At 38.0% G+C, this 22,198-nt stretch overlaps 1 protein-coding gene across 4 annotated transcripts in view; it reads left to right on the forward strand.

The window, feature by feature from the left end:
* Positions 1–22,198, forward strand: part of CCNI (cyclin I) — a 70,762-nt gene that overhangs the window by 43,705 nt on the left and 4,859 nt on the right. For all 4 annotated transcript variants that reach the window (XM_004472591.4, XM_058296570.2, XM_058296573.2 and 1 more), the window contains 4 exons: positions 17,501–17,629; positions 20,690–20,764; positions 20,903–21,043; positions 21,315–21,545. In XM_004472591.4, the coding sequence (XP_004472648.1) occupies positions 17,501–17,629; positions 20,690–20,764; positions 20,903–21,043; positions 21,315–21,545 (576 nt within the window). The remainder of the gene's footprint in view (positions 1–17,500; positions 17,630–20,689; positions 20,765–20,902; positions 21,044–21,314; positions 21,546–22,198) is intronic.

A 22,198-nucleotide genomic window follows, 5' to 3' on the forward strand; every position in this document is an offset into this window, starting at 1 on the left:
CGTTGACATTCAGTGTTATTACTATCAAGGAATTATTTGTGTTAGCCATATTTTGATTGGATGTGTGTTTGTCATATTTTGTTTGTATATTTTTTTTTTGTCTTTTTTGTTGTTGTTGTTGGTCTTATACTCTCCTCCAACTTTGCCTTTCCTGTTTTTTCCTTTCTTCCTGCAGAACTCCCTTTAGAATTTCTTGAAGGGGAGGTTTCTTGTTGGTATACTCTTTCAGTTTCTGTTTGTCTGCGAATATTTTGAACTCTCCATCATGTTTGAATGCTAGTTTAGCTGGATAGAGTATTCTTGGTTGGAAATTTTTTTCCTTTAGTACCTTGACTATATCATACCACTGTCTTCTTGCCTCCATGGTTTCAGAAGAGAAATCAGCACTTAATCTAATTGAGCTTCCCTTGTATGTGATGGTTTTCTTTTCTCTTGCTGCTTTTAGGATTTTCTCTTTGTCTTGAGCATTGGATAATTTGACAAGTATATGTCTTGGGGTGGGCCTGTTGGGGTTTATGACTTGTGGAGTGCGCTGTGCTTCTTGGATATGTACATCTGTCTCTTTCAGTAGATTTGGGAAGTTTTCAGCCATTATTTCCTGCAACACTCCTTCTGACCCCTTTCCCTTCTCTTCACCTTCTGGAATGCCTATAATACGTATGTTTGAGCGTTTTGCATTGTCATTCAGGTCCCTAAATCCTAATTGGATTTTTCCTATCTTCTTATTAACCCCTTCTACTATCTGTTTGATTTCTGATGTACTGTCTTCCACATCACTAATTCTCTGCTCTGTCTCTTCTAGTCTGCTGATATTTGCTGCAAGTGTATTTTTGATTTCTTGAACTGTGGTGTTCATTCCCATCATATCTGTTATGTTTTTGCGTATGTCTGCAATTTCCCCTCCAAGTGATGTCTTCATGTTGTTAACCTCTTTCATTACTGCATCAAATTTGTCGGTGATAAATGTTCTGAGATCTTTCATTGCTTGTGCCAAGTTTTGCTCCCCTTCGTGATTATTGGTTTGTTGATTGGATTCAGCCATGTTTTCCTGATTATTGGTTTGGTTTGTAGATTTTTGTTGCTTTCTGGTCATCTCTTTATTTTGACGAATTTAATCAGTTCCTTAGCTTCTTTGTCTGCTCTTGGAGGTTAATTAGTTGTTATTTTTGCATAGGTATTATATCTTCTCTTTGTCACTTTTTTCTTCTTATTCTAGTTACTTGTTGTTGGTTAAGCTCACTTTAGAGGAAAGTATTAGTGTTGGGGAAAGGCAATTGTGTAAGCAAGGGAAAAGTGTAAAGTAGTATTGGTGATGTATGTTAACAAAGCAAGAATATGAGATCTGGGAGGATGGAGGTTAGATTCGTGTAGATTGTATAGAGTTATAGCTGTAGGTAGAGTACCTTTTATGAAGTAGATGACTGAATATGGGAGGAATATGGTATGAACTACAAAGCTATTGTTTTCATGAGAGAGGGAAAAAGAAAAGAAAGGTAATAGTTTCAAGAGTGGATAACAGACAGAAAACAGAACAAAGGTATTAGAAATTAAGAGTTAGACACTTTGTGGATCAAAGAACGGGAGGTGGGGGGTGGAATATAGGAGAGACAGTAGATGATAGTGGATATCAAGATGCAGGGGAAGGGGGATAGTGTAGGTAGCCTAAATCAGTTCACACAGAAATGAGACAGTGGAGGATGGGAAAACCCCAGCAAACGTGAGGTGTTCCCTGTAGCACCTATTGTATACTTGAATTAAAATAAAATAAGTGGAAGATGAGGGACAAGAGGGAATGAGAAAACCGAAAAACAAAAAAACTAATTATAATAAAGAAAAAAAGAAAGACAAGAAGAAAGGAAGAAAGAAAAAGAGGATGGGCAAACGGTGGGGAACGGATAGGGGGAAGAGAGATACAGGTATACACGTGTCACAATTGCAACACTATCTAAAACAACAACTTCCCCCCGCTTTGCCCTAAAACCCCCCGTCTGTCTGCCCAAATGGGTCTGCAAGCACCTCCCTTCCCACAAACCCCCAATAGGCCACCCAGGGCCCACGAACTCCCCAGTACTGCAGATGCTCAAAAAAAAAAAAAAAAAACAAAGAACAGAAACCCCTCCGCAGGCCCGGCTCTCCGCCCGCCGCTGCCCGCCGCGGAGGCCTGGACCAGCTCTGCCCGGCTCCTTACGCCGCCGCGGCCTGGCCCGGCTCCGCTCGCTACAGCGGCCCAGCCGGCTCCCACGTCCACCTCCCGCCGCCGCAGCCTGGACCGGCCCCGCCCGGCTCTGTACGCCACCGCAGCCTGACCCGGCTCCGCCTGGCTCCGCTCGCTACAGCGGCCCGGCCCAGCTCCGGCGTCCGCCTCTCGCCGCCGCGGCCTGCACCGGCCCCGCCCGGCTCCGTACGCCGCCGCGGCCTGGCCCGGCTACGCCCGGCTCTGCTCGCTACAGCGGCCCGGCCCGGCTCCGGCGTCCGCCTCTCGCCGCCGCGTCCTGGACCGGCCCCGCCCGGCTCCGTACACCGCCGCGGCCCGGCCCGGCTACGCCCGGCTCCGCTCGCTACAGCGGCCCAGGCCCGGCTCCGGCGTCCGCCGCTGCGGCCCGGCCTGGCTCAGCCCCACCGAGCGGGGCTAGATGCCTCGTCTCCGCCTACCCAAGGAGGAAAAACGTGTTCTCATTTTAATTTCTTGCTATACAGTTACTAATTTTTCTTACAGTTTCTTCTGTGACCCACTAATTGTTTAGGAGTGTGTTGTTTAGCCTCCACACATTTGTGAATTTTTCCCTTTCCCAACTATTGTCAATTTCCAGTTTCATTCCATTTGATCAGAGAAGGTACTTTGCATAATTTCAGTCTTTCTGTATTTATTGAGACCTGTTTTCTGACCTAATATGTGGACTAACCGGGAGAAAGATCCATGAGCATTTGAGAAGGTATAACCTGCTGATTTGGATTGCAGTGTTTTATATATGTCTGTTAGGTCTAGCTTGTTTGTCATTTTTTTCAAGTTCTCTCTTTCCTTGTTGATCTTATGCCTAGTTCTACCTAATGATATGGGTGGTGTATTAAAGTCTCCAACTATTATTGTAAAGATGTCTGTATCTCCCTTCAGTTTTGCCAGAGTTTCCCGCATGTATTTTGGCTTACCCTGGTTAGGTCCATAAATATTTATAATTGTTATTTCTTCCTGGTGGATTGCCCCTTTAATATATAATGGCCTTCTGCATCTCATAACTTTCTTGCTTTGAAGTCTGTTTGGTTCAATATTAGGATAGCTACACATGCTCTTTTTTGTTTACTGTTTGCATGGACTATTTTTCCAACCTTTCACTTTCAGCTGGTTTGTATCCCTGGGTGTAAAATGAGTCTCTGTAGACAGCATTGGGTGGCTTATGGTTTTTCATCCATTCTGTCAGCCTGTATCTTTTTTTTTTTTTTTTAGTGTGATTTTTTTTTTTTTACTTTTATTTTTAAAGAAGCTTTAGATTCTATAAATAATATATCAAAAACATAGGGGGATTCCCATATGCCACACCCCTTCTCATTCCCCCAGCCTATATTTTTTGATCGTGGAGTTTAATCCATTTGCATTTAATGGCATTACTATAAATGCATTCATTATTTACTTCCACTGCTTTATTCTTTGGTTTTCATATGTCATACCTTATTTTTGTCTGTCTTTTACTCTTTTAGTTATCCTTTCTGCTATTCTTACTTTTTACACTCTCCTCCAAGCCTCTCTCTTCCATCTTTTTCTTTTGTACTGTAAGGCTCCCTTTAATATTTCCTGCAAAGGCAGATTCTTTTTTAACAAACTCTTAGTTTCTGTTTGTGAATATTTTAAACTCACTTTCATATTTGAAAGACAGTTTTGCTGGATAAAGAATTCTTGGATGGCAATTTTTCTTTTTCAGTGTCCTAATTCTATCATAACACTGGCTTTTCACCTCAGTGGTTTCTGATAAGAAATCTGCACAAAGTCTTACTGGGCATCCCTCGTATGCAATAGTTTGCTTCTCCCTTGCTCTTCTCAGAATTTTCTCACTCATCTTTGATATTTGACATTCTGAGTAGTATGTGTGTCTTGGAGTATGTCTGTTCGGTTGTATTCTGATTGGGGTACGCTGTGCTTTTTGGACATGTAAATTCATTTATTTCACGGGAGTTGGTACATTTTCAGCCATTATTTCCTCAAATTCTTTTTGCCCCTTTTCCCTTCTCTTCTCCTTCTGGAACTTTAATGACATAGGTTGTCATGTTTCATGTTATCATTCAACTCCCTGGTCCCTGCTCAATTTTTTCCTGTTCTTTTCTCTCTTCTCTTCTATTTCAGCTGTTCTGTCTTCTGCATCACTTATTTTTTTCTAATATTTCGAGTCTCCTCTTATATGTCTCTCTCTCTATAAATATATATATATTTTTTAAGGTCCCAAGGCTGGGGATTGAACCCAGAACCTTGTATATGGGAAGCTGGCACTCAATCACTGAACCACATTGGGTCCTCTGAGTTGGCTTTTTCTTTTGTTTGCCAGTTGTTTTTGTTTTTAGGAGGCACCAGGAACTGAACCTGCGACCTCACATGTGGGAAGCAGGCACTCAACCGTTTGAGCCACATATGCTCCCCTTTAATTGCGTGTGTGTGTGTGTGTTAAAGATGCTTAGATTATCAAATGTTACGTAGAAAATATGGAGGATTCCCATATGCCCCGGTCCCCATACCTCCCACATTTTCCCACATTAACAGCATTCTTCTTTAGTTAGGTACATTCATTGCAATTGATGAACACATTTTGGAGCATTGCCATTAAGTGCAGATTAAAGTTTACGTTGTAGTTTACGCTCTTTCCCACCCAATTCTGTAGGTTATGACAATATATATAATTGCCTGCATCTGTCATTGCTGTATAATTTAGAACAATTCCCAGCCCCTCTCCCTGCCCTCACAACCTCAGTGGCCACTGCTTCCACATCAATGATATAATTTCTTCCATTGCTAGAATTGCAATAAGTCTTTAGCAGAATACCAGTAAGTCTACTTTAGTCCATAGTTCATTCCCCAATCCTGAGACTTCTGGGATGGTGATGTGTCCTCCACCTCTGAGAGGGGCCTATGATACCATGGGGCAAGTGGATGGGATTCTCTTGCTTGCATTTGTAGACTCTCTTGGTTTCTTCCTGTGGTAGTTGACCATCATCACCTCTTTATTAGTTGTCTTGGGCGAGACCAATGAACTGGAGAATAGTTGCAACTGTGTTGAGATTCAGGGCCCATCTGGCACATGGACAACCCAAAGATTTAAGTCTCTTTGACATACTCATACCAACTCTAGTATTAATTATAGGTTCAAATAGAAGGGTCAGAAGAGCCATGTGTAGGGAAACAACTGAGTCCAACTCTGTTTTCAAAGTAGGGCCCACTGGCAAGGCACCAAACTCCTGAGCTATCTGCCCTGATTATAATGTCTGGATGTCTCCAGAGCCCGCAGAAGCCCTTCTATTTGGGGTAGTATCTACTTTGGCATTCAATGAGATCCTGCTGAGACGTGCATAAGCATAACCTCTGGAATGACCTCCTGACTCACTTTGAAGTCTTCAAAAGTTCTCACTTATAATATCTTTCATTCCTGTGAGCTCAGTTATTTTTCTCTTTAGGTTTTCAGATTCTTCCTTGTACTCTGTCAGTGTCTCTTTAGCCATGTTGTCTTTCAACTCATTCGTTTGATTTTGGAAATTTATGTGAATCTTGTTGGTTTCTCAAATCTTGCGTCTCATCTGGTGCTTTGATGTATTATTTTTCTTCAACCAATTCTTTAGTTTTCTTAGTATAGCTTGTAATTTTTAGCTGATATCTAGGCATCTTATTTTCCTCGTGAGTTTACTCTGATGTTCATTTTTTTCTCTTGATAGGGATTTAGTGGCAGGAGGCTGTGTGTTATTGCCATTCTTTGATTCTTGATTCAGTGTTTTCTAGGTGTTTAGGAATGACCCTGTTTAGGTGCTCAATTCTGGTCCCTAGACCCAATAATACATTGCAGATCTTCTTCCAAGGGCCTTGGGGAGGGAGGCTGGAGAAAGCCTCTCTTATTTACTTTTTTTTTTTTTTAAGATTTATTTATTTCATTTATTTCTCTCCCCTTCCCCCCCTCACCCCAGTTGTCTGTTCTCTGTGTCTATTTGCTGTGCCTTCTTTGTCCGCTTCTGTTGTTGTCAGTGGCACGGGAATCTGTGTTTCTTTTTGTTGCGTCATCTTGTTGTGTCAGCTCTCTGTGTGTGCGGCACCTTTCCTGGGCAGGCTGCACTTTCTTTTGCGCTGGACTGCTCTCCTTATGGGGCGCACTCCTTGCGTGTGGGCTCCCCTACATGGAGGACACCCCTGCGTGGCATGGCACTCCTTGCACGCATCAGCACTGCGCATGGGCCAGCTCCACACGGAGTTAGGAGGCCCAGGGTTTGAACCATGGACCTCCCATGTGGTAGGCGGATGCCCTAACCACTGGGCCAAGTCCGCCACCCATCTCTTATTTACTTTTAATTTCTTCATGTGCATTTCCTTGGTTGGCCCAAAGATGGTGCTCTTCAACAGGTCTCTCAGTTCAAAGCCTGGTCAGAGTGTGTTTCCCGCACCATCCATCAGATCAATGTGACAGGGTCCTGCCTGGAGGCTAAGAGCCTCATAATTCAAACTTTCTCAGAGGCTGTTTTCCAGCCTTGCTGGTAGCTCCTCCCTTTTCCTAGGGAGGAAATAATTCCACTCCCCTCTGAGTCCTTGCCAATCAGTTCCAGTCAGTAGGAAGGGTAACTGAGAATGTCAGATGTCTTTAGTCTTGTGCTGGCTCCCAGGACAAACACTGGTGCAGCCCCACCCCACTTCAAAGTGCTCTTGAGGCACAGCAGTCGAAATTTATGGGCCAAAATTAAATCAATCTTAGACTAATCCCTCTTCCTTCTGTTTTTTTGGGGAGGTGCATCTCTGTACCTCTCTTTGTCTGTAGCTTCCAGTCAGAGGCTGGAGTATACAAAATTTTATGTTATTAGGGTTCGATGGGGTGCTGGCAACTGCAGCTTCAGATTCTGCTCACGGTATTTCCATTGATATTCTTTTTCTGTGCCCCTCTTTCTTCTGGGTGGTGCCCAGCCTTCCCCTGGTGTCCTAAACTCTGGAACATTTTTTCCAGCCCTGTCCTCTAGCTATTTTTCTGGGAAAGGAAAGAGGCCCATGTCTTTCTAATTCACTGTTTTCCTCGAAGTTCACCTCTAATTTTTTTTTAGGAGATAAACCAGAGATTGAACTCAGGACCTTATACATGAGAGGCATTCAGTCAACCACTGAGCCAAAAGTACCCTTGCCTCTAATTTTTAAAGATTTATTTTTATTTATTTGTTCCCCCCACCCTCCTGGTGTTTTGTGCTCTCTGTGTCTACTTGTCCTCTTTAGGAGGCACCAGGAACCAAACCTGGGACCTCCTATGGGGGAAAGAGATGCTCAGTTGCCTGAGCCACCTCACTTCCCTGCTTTGTTGTGTCTCTCTTTGTGTTTCCTTGTTGCGTCATATTGTTGCATGAGCTCACTGTAGCGGCCTGTCACACTAGCCCATCATGCCAGTTCACTCTCTTGCTTGTCTTCTCCAGGAGGCACAGGGAACCGAACCTGGGATCTCCCATATGGTAAGTGGTAGTTCAGTCACTTAAGCCACATCCACTTCCCTCTAATGTATTTTAAATCTCAGCCTTTCTGTCTTCCATTCCCATAAGCTCTGTTACTTTTCTTTGCAGGCTTTCATATTGTTCTTTATGTTCACCCAGCATCTTCTTAATATTCTTTATCTTTAGTCATATTTCCCATCAATTCAATTCTTTGAATTGATATAGGGGATTTGTGATTATTTTGTTTAGTTATCTTAAATCTTGTATCATGTTAGGATATTTGATTCATTCCTTTGGCTGGGCCATATCTGTTTCTTAGTATAGCTAGTCATTTTTTGCTGTTGTCTAGGCATCTGAATATGTTGGTGAATTTACTCTGATGATTAATTTCTCTCTTGTGTTTCTTTGGGTTTTTTTTTTTCCCCCCACAGCTCTTTGATTTCTGGTTCAACTTATTCAGATTCCTTAAAATTGCCCAACTTAAGTTAATCAAAATCAGGCCAGGGACTCACTAATGGGGCAAACATTTTCTCTCAGGGATGGGTAAAAAGAGACCTAAAAACAGTTTTTCTCCTAGCAGTTTCCTGGCCAGCCATCATACGATGTTCATTGGCTACCCTTTCCACAGAGGTGTTTCTTTCAAACTCTGCTTTCCTGTGTTTCTGGTCTCACCAGAGCTGAGATTCAAAGCAGGCTTTGCTGGCCACATTCACCACAGAGAATCCTTCTGACTCACCCTCCCTCTTTCCTTGTAACAGCTGACAAGGAGGAGATATTTGTTCTCTCTTGGTTGGCTGCAGTGAGCCAGGCTTTTTATTCAGGCTTAATGTCTTGAGTATGAGGAATGGGAGCTCTTCCTGGCCACCTCAGGGGTTTAGTAACTCACCTTTTTTGTTTCAGGTTCTTCATCTCCCTGTCCCTTGCCCTCCTGGTTGTTGTACAGCACTGTCCTGGTCTGCTGATCCTCCAAAGCTGGTCTCTCAGACAGCTTTTCCTCCTTTCTTGTTTTTGTGAGAGAGTTGAGCCCTGCCTGCCTACTCCGATGGCCTGTTCCTGGAACCACCAGATCATTTTTTTAAAAATCTTTCTTTGGTATATCCTCATTCTGATCATCTTACTTGGTGTGTTCTGGATTTTCATCCTTGTCTTTGCATGGGATTTTATTTTTTCTTTGTCTTGTACTCTTGTTGCACATTGTACATTTTAATATTTTAGAATGTTAACTCTAGGATTTATTCACTGAGATGTATATTTCTTGATTTTGTAACTAGGTGGTAATAAGACAGAGATTTTCTTGAGCTTCAGCCCTTCTATCAAGAAGGTCCACCAAGGCAAATGCAGAGTGCAGGGTCCTCACTGTCTTCTTGGCCTTTGCTTTTCCAGGGCTTTTGCTTGTTAGTTGTTTTGTAGTTTCCTTATTTGCAGGCGTTTGAATACCCCCTCTATATCCCAGGAGATGAACCTGCTTTAAACCTGGGTGTTTAAAGCAGGCAAGTCTTTGCCCAAGGCTGTCCTCTGTAGTTTCTTAGACTCCTTCTGTTGTTTCATGCTACTTTTAGCTTGAGGGAAAATTGTGAGAGAGGGCCATGCAGAGAGGAGTTTCCCAAGTCAATTTTTCCCAGGTGAAGCAAGACTAGTGAACCTTGAATGGGGCATAGATTGGGCCCAAACTCCCCACAGGGAGAGGATCAGGAAGTTTCTTCCAGCTGAGTTTTCTTGATCTGCTCAGCAAATGCAGCCCTTGAAGTTATCACCCCCAGTCCTGAGGAAGTTTAACGTCTTAATTTAAGTCTCCTCCACTGCCGCCTTTGTCCAGCATGGGTTGGAACAGTGGCCACCCTCAGACACGGGCTTCTGTCAGTCTGAAGTTGCTGATCAAAAGCCATGATCAAGGATCATCTGTGCCCACCCCTGGTCTTGGGGAAGAGAATTTTTTTGTCTCTCATCACCAGCAAGCTCGCCAGGGGCAGCGCTTCAGGGAGCCTGCTGCCAATACAGCCATGCAAAGAGAGCAGTTTACTGGTCTTCATCATAATTTATCTATCTCTTCTTCCCACTCTTCCCTAGATGCTATATAATGTTGACCTGGCCTCCTCTGTATCATAATAGTTTTTTCAGTCAAAAACTGCCTGTATAATAGTTGTTTTGCTGAAAGGACTGAATCCTGGAGTTTCCTATTCCACTATCTTTCCACAATCCACCCGCTCTGTCATAGTTCCACAGTGCCCCCAGCTGCTGGTCCTTTGTGATCCTTTTTTGAGTGTTTTTATTATGAAAGGGTGTTTGATTTTGTCAAATGCCTTTTCTGCCTCAATTCAGATGATCATGTGGTTTTTTTCTAGGTTCTTCTGTTAATGTGTGGTGTATTACTTGTAATGATTTTCTTATGTTGAATCACCTTTGAATTCCTGTGATAAATCCCAGTTACTCATAGTATATAATCTTTTTACTATGTTATTGGATGAGATTTGCTATTAATTTTTTAGGCTTTTTGCATCCAAATCCATAAGAAAAGTTGATCTGTAATTTTTTTGTGGTGTCTTTTCTGGCTTTGGTATCAAGATAATGCTGGCCTCATTTGATGTGTTTTGTGTTAGTTCTTTGAATGTTTGGTATCACAACGGATTTTCATGTGCTTTTTTTTTTTTCTTATAACTAATGAAGGTGAACAACTTTTCATACGTTTATTGGCCATTTGAGGTAAAAACTTACTGCTCCAAGGCCATGAAATGTCCAAATCAAGACATTATCAGAGATGCTTTCTCACCAAAGTCAGCTACTGGTAATACTGGTGTCTGACAACATGGTGAAGATGATTTACTATCTCTTCTGAGATCTCTGCCTTCCCCTGCAGAAAGAATCTACTGTCTCCCAGAGTTCAGCTTGGCTCTTTCCAGGCCTTCTCTCTTGGGCCTTCTCTCAGACTCTTGGGGCTTCTCTGCCTTTCTGCAGCTGTGGGTGAAACTGTAGTCCTTTCTGTCACTTGGCCAGATCAGATATGGCAGAGCTGCCTTCTGGGTGTCTCTCTCTGTGTCTCCATTTATATCAGACTCAGCAATAGGGCAGAGACTTAACCTGAGTCACGCCTCACCTCTGCCGTAGTCAAACCACAAATGTCTCACACTCACAGGAATGGATTAGTTAAAAAACAATCTTTCTCTTTTTCGGATTTGTAAAAGAATCTCAAACTGTCACAGAGAGATTCACTGGAGAACCACTGGGTTGTAGAGATATATTTTTAGAAAAGTAATAAATCAACTTCCTTGGCAAATATGAAACTAATCACCTTTTTAATTCTTGTCTCAGTTTTGGTAAATTGTATTTTTCAAAGAGTTTATATATTTAGTCAAAAGTTATCAAAATTATTTATGTAAAGTTACAATCTCTTATCTTACATCTAAAGGATCCATAGTGATGTTCCCTTTTTCACTTATTTGGTGATTTGTGCTTTTTCTTTCTTGATCAGTCTTGCCTAGAGATGTCATTTTTTATTAGTGTTTTAATGATAACTTTTGGTTCTGTTGATTTTTCCCTGTTATACATTATTTTCTTTCATTAAATTTTGCTTATTTTTATTATTTGTTCCTTTCTACGTAGTGTAATTTGCTGTTTTGTTTTTTTTTGGATAGATGCTTAAATAATTGCTTTTTCAACTTTCCCTTTTTTTAATTAGAGAAGTTGTAGGTTTACAGAAAAATCATAACATTCCCATATTACTCTCCCCCAATTATTAACACTTTGCATTATTGTGGTACCTTTATTCCAATTGATAAAAGGATGTTATAGTTATAATAATAACTATATGTTTGTATATGTTAGTAGTATATATTCATTTAGAACAGGGGTTCTTAACACAAGCAGTCTGAGCTTAAATTTAAAAAACATTCTTGTGGGGACGTGTTGGTGTGGGTGTGATATATTTTTTATTAAATAATATACAGTATAGTCTGGACTTAGTAGGGGGTTTTCACCTGATTGGCAAAGGGGGTCCATGGAACAAAAAAGGTTAGAACTCCTGATTTAGAGCTGTAAGGTTTCCTCAAGGTGTAGCTATCCTGCCACATCTAATCTGTTTTACCCACACATTTGTGGTCTTAATTCAGTTACTATATTTTGAGCTCTGGAATTTTCCTTTGATTTTTTAAATAGATACTTCTGTAATGAAATTTTTCATGTTTTCCATTTCCTCTATTTTCTTGTATATTAAGTCCTTTTCTGATAACTCAAAAGTTTACGTCTGTTTCTGTTACCATTTTTTTCCTCTTGTTTCTTAGTAACTTTGTTCTTGTCCTGCTTAATAATTTTGATAGAATACTGAATATTGTATATGAAATATAATAGAGGCTCTAGATGATGATATTTTCTTCCATCATAGAGGATTCTGTCTTACCTCTAGTAGACAGGCCTAAGTGTAGAACTGACCTCTTTAATCAATGAGGGTATGACCTCACTGGAGGCTTTGCTGTATTTGGGTAAGGCTTCTTTTCCTCTGGTTTGCCCCAACTCCTAGAGTATAGACAAAGAATCCAATGAGAGCTTACAGTGTTCACTAGAGTCCCTTAGCACCCTGGAGGATGCTGAATAGTCTGCTATATCTTGGCAGTCAGTTTCATTCCTGCTTTCCAGAGACTTTCAACTTGGGTAGGGCTTAGATCTCTGCCGTCCCCAAGTTTGAAATTTTGTTATGAAAATGTTAAAGGGAAAATAAGCTGAGTGTCAAGTTCAGTTCTCTGATTTTCCCCCTCCGTATTAGGTTCAGCTACCTCAAGTCTCCAAATTTTGTCTCTAGTCCTTAAGACTCTCAAACTCTTTATTGGTTTCTCTGTCCAGTCACATTTTATCTCAACCCCACCTCCAGCACTGTCTCTAGGTGTTTTGCCTCATGCCTAGAGGGAAAAGCTGCAGAATGTTGACATCTCTTTTTTGTTATCTCTCTAGAGTCTTCTCTTTAAGACCTGGTTTTCTGAGCAGCTCTGATACCTTTGATTGTTGCTTTTTTTTTTCTCCTAACTTTTTTAGTTGTTCTCAGCTGGAGTGTAGGTTTTCTGTTTTACCCACTCCATCATAAATGAAAGCAGAAATTTAATTTTTAAAAAATTGAACAAAACAGTTCTGATATAAGTAATTGTGTGGGGACATAGGAAGGGTGCTTAGCCCAACTTGCATTTATAGAAGAAGTATCGGCAGCTGTGTGTAGCCATTGACATAGCTTTTGAAGGATAAGTAATAAGGCAGATGAAGGAGAAGATGGGGGTGTGTTCTAACCCGCAGAAACAAAATGAGCAAAGGAGAAATGATTGTTGAGCAGGGAAGAACTGTAAGTAGTTAATTATTACTCTCACAATATGGCATTTAAAACAGAAAGTAATAGGAAGTAAGTGAGGTTGAAGAAGGAAGGTAGGTGTGGAGGGCTTTGTATGACATGCCTGGGGAATTACACTTAATCTTTTTGGTAATGGGGAACCTTTTAGAGGTAAGTAAGCTGAAGTGGATGTGTTCTAATGATCAGTGTAGCAGCATGTAGAATATGAAGCCCTGTGTTTGTACCATGTTGAATCAGTCCATTAATTCTTTTTGAGATTAGTTGTTCAGTCAAAGTGCTGAATCCTCTTCACCTGTGTAAATCCATATACGAGAGAACACATCCCTTGATGGAACCAGTAAATACTGTCTGGGGCATTTTGTTTTATTCATTTATTTTTAGCATTAATGAGAATGGGATTACTTAGGCACAGATCTTATTTTTTATAAAGCTATTCTGATAATATTATTGTTTAGTACATACTTGAATTAATTTGAAAAAGTGATCTTAGAGAAGTACTGCTTCATTAAGAATGGGTCTTCTCACACTTTAATACCTTTTGGGGTTTTTTTGGTTAGTGTTAGTTTTGGCTAGTGATTCCTACACATGCAGGAATGCTTTCTTAATCCTATTCTTATATTTTAATTTTAGGTATAATAAAGATCAAAGATAATGTGATATCTCTTTATGATTCATATAATGTTTAAGACAACTACTCATATAATAAAGTTTTTGTCACTTCATTTTTCTGGCATCATCAGAGCATCAGATATTTCCACAGGTGGAAAAGGAGAAAATAGTATGAGTGCCTTTTGCATGCCATTTGTGTGCTTACAATTTATATCATTTAGTTATCACAACTGTTACAATGGTAATCTCCACATAACTTGTGGTTCTTCTGTTACACACTTAAAGCACAATGCTTGTCTTTTGTAGTACTTCTTAAAATTATATGTTTGTGTTATGGTTTAAAGTCAGAAATCAAATGATGTAAATAATGACATTATTTAATGTAATCTGTAATACAAGCACTTTTTTCTTCCATACTCCTATGTGTTGCTAACCTGAAAGTGGAGTTAGTAATGTTTCTGTTCCTTATTGCTACTCTAAATCATTGTTCCTTTCATATACCTAAAACAGTTTTATCAGATTATATCCACCTGCCTTCTTTATATGAATTTATTTCCATATTGATTTGTTTGGCTGGCTTACTTAGCATTGCATTGCTTTTCCTTACTTGTTTCGAACTTTCTAAAAAAGGCTCATCTTGGTAGGAATTTAATTTCTCTTGAACGCTTGTGTCTGTCTATCTAGAAGATTAGTAGCTGCCTTTACATGGTTTCCAAGGACCTAAAAAGACCCCTAGTGTAGAAATAGATCTTTTTTTTTTTTACCTATCTGGTTGCATCATCTTCCTTTTTGGTGCATCGCTTTGCTTTGCATGCTGTTTGGAGGCGTGCGCGGGCCTGGACCTCACCACGCAGGTCTGGGACACCTTTTTTCTTTTTTTCTCTTTTTTTTTTTAACCAGGAGGTCCCTGGGATTGAACCTGGGTCCTCCGTATGGTAACCTGGAGCTCAATTGCTTGAGCCAAAGCTGCTTCCCTAGAACTAGGTCTTAAAGTGGCACCACCAGGTTCCATGGAAATGTGGCTTATTGTAGAACTAACAGCTGCTTGAGCCAGCTCCTACCTTCAAGGCTGTGTCTGCCTCCTCTCACTTTCTTAAAGATGTTATAATCCCAGAGGGTGTGTTTGTCACCTTTTTCAGATCCTTTGTAATTGTAAGAATGGAACTCCTGGTTTTATTAGACTGGCTTCAGTTTCCTCCATCATCTTGGACAGTAGTTTCTTTAAGATATATACTCCCCTGCTACTTTTATGTACCCAGAGTTTATCAGTCCCTCAGCTTCAGTTCCATGTACTGCCTTACACTTTCATTCTCTTTTTGATTTTGTAGAATTAACATTTTTGAGCAAAACTGTGGTTTTTAAATTTTCCTTTTTTATATATTCCTTTGCTTATGCGTTTGAAGCTGAAGATGGACTGAGCTGCCTTAAAGCATGAACTTTTACAATTTCATTTCTGTAGGCAGAGATGCTTTCTTTAAGTAACTGATACAATTATAGAGATTTCTAATATAGGTCACAGTTCATTAAGCAGAACAAAATGGAAATTAGATTAACTATTTCCTAATGACATAAAAATAACATTAAGAACAAATTATGAGGTTATGTAGGACTGGGGAAGGAAAGAGGGATTGAGAGGTGACTGCTAAGGGGTGCGTGCGGGGTTTTTCTTTTTTTGGAGTAATGAAGTTCTAACATTTTTTGTGGTGACGAATGCACAACATTGTGATTATACTAAAAGCCATTGACTATACACTTTGGTATGTGGATTTTGTGGTATATGAATAAATCTCAGTAAAACTGCTTTAAAAATAAAAATTTAAAAAGAACAAATTATGTGTAATAAATTATAATGTGAGATAGTCACCTCCTTTCCTTGTACCAAATAAGTGAGTGTAGCTTCTTCCTTACTTTCAGTTCTCATTATATCTGTTTCTAATGGTGTGCTATTCACCTTGATTTTATTTGCAAGTCTTAGGAGCTTAACTATATATTACTGCCTTGAGGTTAACATCATTCTTGCCCTTCACAGTAAAATTCACAGGCTTAAAATAGTGACTCATTTCTTCCCTCACAAACAACCTCACCTCCTTACTATTAAGGGTTAAGATTCAGGTTAGTTGCTATATCTCTAAGAAGGTTCCACTCTACTCCCACAATGGGCCAGGTGTCCTTCCAGTATGTTCTCTTGGCACCCTATGCATACCTCTCTTTGAACACTTAATATACGTATTTTAACATTATCTGATTGTCTGCCTCAGTGTGGATTCTTAAGTTTGAAATTTAAACAGGCAATGTCTCATTCATCATTGTATTCCCAGAACCTTTCACATAATAGGCACTTCATTAATATGAACTAAATATCTTGATTGTCAAGTGTTTTCAGATTGTTGTTCATAGTCTTAATACCAGCTTAGTGGAGGGATACTAATGTAAGTGGTTGAAATCATCTTTATCCTGTTTTCTTGGCAGTTTTCTTGGCAGTCAGTCCTTGACAAAGGGAATTGACGTGAGGTGGGCTTATGGTAGTTAACCTTCTAAAATACCAGTTTATATCGAGTATATAAACTGGGCTAGATGTAAAAATTAAGTAAGTATGATTAGTTGATTTGGACAACCCAGGGAAACACTTTATGGTGCCAGAACTGAAAAATGACAGAAATGAAGAAAGAAGTTGAAATAAATAAGAAGATACATTAGCAGATGCAGTAGCAGAGATTACATGAGCAGCAAGTAATGTATTTCACAACCCTGGAGATAGCCAAAAGGAGGAAGAGAAGACATTCCAACTAAAATACCTGTTTTGAGGAGGAGACATGTTATCAAAATATACTGTCCTTCATACTTTAGTAGGTCTTTTATGCATCTTTGTATGATATAAGACTTAATTTTATAAGTTGATCCTGGAAAAAGTCTTAAGTTATGGTCTCTATTCTGTATAAGGAATAAGGTTAAAAAACAAAAAAAGGAATGAGGTAAGTAATATACTTTTTAAAAGACTTCCATCAAAAATGGTTATGTTAAAGACTACACTGATTAAACTTTTGGTTGTCTGGAATGGTCACACTGAAAATACTCTTTTCCACTAATGACAGATTTGTTTCTATACTTTGTTTTGTTTTGTTTCGTTGGGAAAAAGTAGTACTTATAAGGATCTGTTTCATTTAGCATTAGTAAATTATTACTAGTTTTGGAGGTTTTTAAAATGGTGGCTGCAAAACTTCAACAGTAAAAGTATCTAAATTATTATTGCTTTAGAGTGTAAGTCTGCATTCAGCTAAAAAGAATATGTACTAAGTTTAAAACAAAGTCTATATATATTTATGGCATAATCCTTCCAGATAGAAATTTAATTCAGATTAATTTCCCCTTCAGTGTTCTTTCATCCTTAAATATGTAATTTATCTGTTGTCCTTGGTTTCTTTCATTCCTATTGATTTTAGTTTTGTTTTTAATGGACCATCCTTCCATTACCACAGTCCAATTTATATTTCCTAAGATGATTTAATGGCTATTTGCAGACTTAGAAATAAATTTACTGTATTTTCTTATTCTTAAGAAATGGGAAAACTTAATTCCACAATTAGTTGAATAGTGTTACCTAGACTTTAAAATGTTATATTCCCTGAACACCTCAATTTCATTAAAGTATGTGTATTTAGTGAGATGATTTCGTGGATTTTATTTAATAAAAGAATAAAGAATATTGTATATTCATATTAAATACCATGTCCGGTGCATAAAATTTTATCTTCATCAAAAGTTGATGGATTTTTAATAAACCTTAAAAACCTTTTTAAACATATAAGCATATATTCCAGAGCATTTACTAACCTTTATAAGAATTTTATAAACTTACTCTTTGTGATAACTTGAAATGTTACTTGTTCTCTTTTATTTATTTATTTTTAAATATTTTCCTTAAAGAATGTTTCTCCGTCCCAGAGAGATGAAGTGATTCAGTGGCTGGCCAAACTCAAGTACCAATTCAACCTTTACCCAGAAACATTTGCTCTGGCTAGCAGTCTTTTGGACAGGTTTTTAGCCACTGTAAAGGTAAATATTATGATACACTCATTTACAGCCTCTTGTTTGATGGTTTATATGCTAAACCAGAGTCTACTAGTAAATATTCTATAAAGTGGAAAGAAGTGGGAAACCTTCCTGGAGAAGGAAGACACCATGAGTGGTGTCTTCTGCTATTGCTTTAAGTTTTTAAAAGTGTTTACATTTGTACTTGCTATAAGTATTCATAATTCATACTTAACCTATGAGGTTTTTGATCTCTTAATTTTAATACAAAACATATACTATTGGCAGAATGTTTAGTTATTTTCTAACAGATTGTGTACTAGGTATGAACAGCGAATCAGTATAGAAAAGTATAAGCCTAGTGTGTATTTTTCTGTCACTGCAATTTTTAAATTTATTTTTTTGGAGGTATCAGGCTCAGGGACTAGGTGGGAAACTGGTGCTCAACCACTGAGCCACGTTTGCTCCCCTTAGTTGATTTTTTCATTTGTTTGCTTGTTGTTTGTGTTTTTGTTTGTGGGAGGCACCGGGGACTAAACCCCAGACCTCCTATGTGGGAAGCCGGCACTCAGCTGCTTGAGCCATATCCACTCTACTGCTTATTTTTGAAAGTTCGTATTATGTGGTTTTTTGAACAATATACAGTTTGTAGGGTATACATTTGTAATATAACTAGATGAACTGAATGTTCAGAAAATAACTTTGATACATTTGTGTTGATTGGCAATATGCAAATACATTCAAAAGTTTTATATTTCCTCTGTTAGTATAATATAGCTTTGGTTGTTATGTGAAATTGGTTATAATAGGACCTCAACAGATTTAAAGCAGAAAGTCAGCATTCAATTAATGGTAAGGCATGAAGAGTAGAAAAGCAAATTCATTTTTATGTCTAGGAATATCTAAGTTCAGGGAACTATGAATTCAGTGCTGAAGTGCTTTTCTGTTTATAATAAAGAGAAGCTATTTGAGGAGCCATTTGGATACCTTTTTATGTTTCAAGCTTCTGTTCTTAAGAGACATAAAAAACCCTTAATTATGATGGCACTAATTGCTAAAATATGGGTTAAAATGCCTACTTTGATGTCAGCATCAAGTCCCCCTTCCTCGTTCCTATTTTCCTACCACAGCAGACTTAACTTTCACAGATAATTTAACAGAAATATGAGTTTAAGGTTATTGTTCTTTCTTGGGTTGTATATTCTTCAAAATTTGTTAATGACCTAATAGTTGTAGCTTCTGTCATCAAAAAGGTATTTACTGTATTGATTAATGATTTTAAACAAATCTGGGGAAGTTTGTATGACCAATTAGAGAATTTTACCACATATAATAACATTTTTTTCATATTTCATATTTATTGGGTCCTGGCATGTTTATTATCAGCATTACTTCAAGATGAGAAATACTCTAAATAGACATGGCTTAATTTATATCAAAAAAAAAATTTACCTAAAATGTATTTGTAGGTTAAACAAAAGCACTCAAAGCAAGTTGTAAAAGGCTGCAACTATGAATGGAATCCCAATTCTAGCTGTACAGCAGAAGTCCCTATAAAACTCTTTAAAAGTATGGAACCTGGACCCTATTCCAGACCTCCTGAATCTTAATTTCTAGGAGGTGAGATCTGAATGTCTGTATTTAAAAAGCAAAAACAAACTACAAAGATGATTCTGACATACAACCGGGATTAACTCTGTTGGTTTAAAAAAAAATCACATTTGCTGTTGGGATTCTAATTTTTATTACTAAATTTATTATTGGTACCCTTGATTAAAGGTTGGATTTAAGGATTATATTGCCTTCTCGAAGTTGTTAACTTTGTTAGGCTCTTTTGCGGTGTAATGAACTTAGGGTTACCTCAGGAATCCCCAGTTTGAGATAACTGCATACATGGGTAGGGAGCCTGGGAGACTATTTTCTTACCTATAAAATGAAGGCATAACAGATATGACAGTATTTATGAAAATACTTTTGAAACTGTAGTGCTCTGACTAATGAGTGATACTGGACCAGCTTTTTTCATGTGGCCAGAGGATTGGAACATTCCTAGGCTACATGTCACTTATACCATGGTAGTAGTCATTATCATGTTTAAGTGGAAAACTAAAGACCATACTCGGGTCATCAGAAATCTACAGTTTCACAGGAATGTAATATTTAAGTGTGCACTAAGTATTGAAACAGGGTTTACTGGTTCTTTGTGTTATTTAACTTACCTGTCATTTGATATAATTAGACTAAATGGTTCTATTCTATTTTAAAGTGTGGGGTGTAGCTCAGTGGTTGAGCACCTGCCTCTCCCACATTCAATCTCTTGTACCTCCTTTAAAAAAAAAAAGAGGTGGATTCTGATGCAACGTTGGCAGACACACTGAAATTGGACCTACTATAGTATACATAAGGAAAGCAGGCAAATTCAGGCCCTCCTATGTGTGTCAAACCCAAGGAAGTTTTTTGGTTTTTGTTTTTCATATAAATCCTGAATAGATGTAGGAGCCTTTCATTCCTATCTTGAAGCTTAAATATAGATTTTTTTTATGGACACTTAATAATTAGAAAATTTCTATTCATCTGCTAGCATCCTATACTTTTATGTATTTGAAATATACTTTTATAGATACGTATTATATTCTCTTTAATTCCCCTAACACCTAGTATGTTATCTTACTGATATTTTGTTAATGGATAAAAATAATAAAACTAACATATATACACACACGTGTGTGTAGATAACACACATATAACTAACATGCATAAATATATATTTTCAATTTGGGGCACATTATTTTGGATAGAAATTAAACTTTGACTGACTGCCTTTGGTTGAATTTTCAGCAATATAATAATCTTACTGTTTCTGTAATACTCATATGGCTAGGGCTATGATATTAAAAAAAGTTAGCTCTAATCTAGAAAAGCGATGGGTGGAAATCAGATTAGAATCAAATTCCATAGAATTGTGTTCCTATTTGTCTCACTTACATATTTAGTTGTTGTTTTTGTTTTTTTGTTTTTTTTGTTTTAGTAAACTACTTTTTTGAAGACTTACTAAAATTACTTTTTCCCTTTTCAAAATTTTAGGCTCACCCAAAATACTTGAGTTGTATTGCAATCAGCTGTTTTTTCCTTGCTGCCAAGACTGTTGAGGAGGATGAGGTAATAGAAACTTAAAAGATTACTTTTCTTTTTTTGAAAATTTTGCTCAATTTATTAACTTGCTTTGTGTCAAAACAAAAATTGAAAATGATTTTCTCTTCTCTGCTCCCTGCTCCCATTCCTCCTTACTTTGGATAGAGAATTCCAGTATTGAAGGTGTTGGCAAGAGACAGTTTCTGTGGATGTTCTTCATCTGAAATTCTGAGAATGGAGAGAATTATCCTGGATAAGTTGAATTGGGATCTTCACACAGCTACACCATTGGATTTTCTTCACATTGTAAATATACCTGAAGTCTTTTGATTTCTTACAGGAATATGTAGTCCTGTTTCAGTAAAATGAAAAGTAGATTGCCCACTTGTTTGTTTTGTTCTTATTTTTAGGAAAATGAGAATTATTGAAATTAACCAAGGAAAAATGAGAAATTAATGTATGGTAAATCACTGACGATAAAATTGCAAACTTAGAAACTGAGGTTACTTCAATTTCTGTACATAGTTTATCTAGTCATTTAAATAAAGAACTAATACGATATTTTTGTGACTTTCAGTTCCATGCCATTGCAGTGTCAACTAGGCCTCAGTTACTCTTCAGTTTGCCCAAACTGAGCCCATCTCAACATTTGGCAGTCCTTACCAAGCAACTACTTAAGTGTATGGCCTGTAATCAACTTCTGCAATTTAAAGGATCCATGCTTGCTTTGGCCATGGTTAGTTTGGAAATGGAGAAACTCATTCCTGATTGGCTTTCTCTTACAATTGAACTGCTTCAAAAAGCACAGGTAATTAAATAATGTTCATTTTAAACTTATCTTTTATTGGATACATAGAATTACTAGGTGGTTATAAAACTAGGGTAGAATCATTTCCAATCTTGCAGTGGTAAACAATACTTAAAAGGAAACAGGAGTAAAGTATTATACACTTTAAATTCATGGGCTAGATGGCTTTTTTTCTCTTTTGGTATATTTTTTAAATTCTTTTCAACCCTTCTCCTAAATTACTTAAATTTTGATCAACTACTTAAGGCTTCAGTCTAGAAAATACTGATTCAAATGGAAAGTTGGTAATGGTATTATAAGGATCTTTATTGGTTCTATTTGTCACCAAATAGAACTGATTAATCTTATATCTACTGTAAACCTAATTCATCTGCAAACAGAGTTCATAAAAGACTCTTTGTACAGCTCTTATTTATTCCTATTTTGTTATGAGTTAGCTTCCTATGTTTTATTGGATTTTATTTTAAGTTCTCAGTTTAAAAAATTTGCAATATAAGAATTAGTGGTAACAAAGAGCTGCAGTTATTGAATTGTATAAAAGAATACTAGAAAAGAAACAGAGTAACACTTGAATTTGGTATTTTGTTAAGTAGGTATAGTTGATCTTATAGATATGAGCTGTAAAAGTTAGCAGACATTTGAGAAGTACCTCT

Source organism: Dasypus novemcinctus, chromosome 1, assembly GCF_030445035.2.
Source record: "Dasypus novemcinctus isolate mDasNov1 chromosome 1, mDasNov1.1.hap2, whole genome shotgun sequence".
NCBI lineage: Eukaryota > Metazoa > Chordata > Mammalia > Cingulata > Dasypodidae > Dasypus > Dasypus novemcinctus.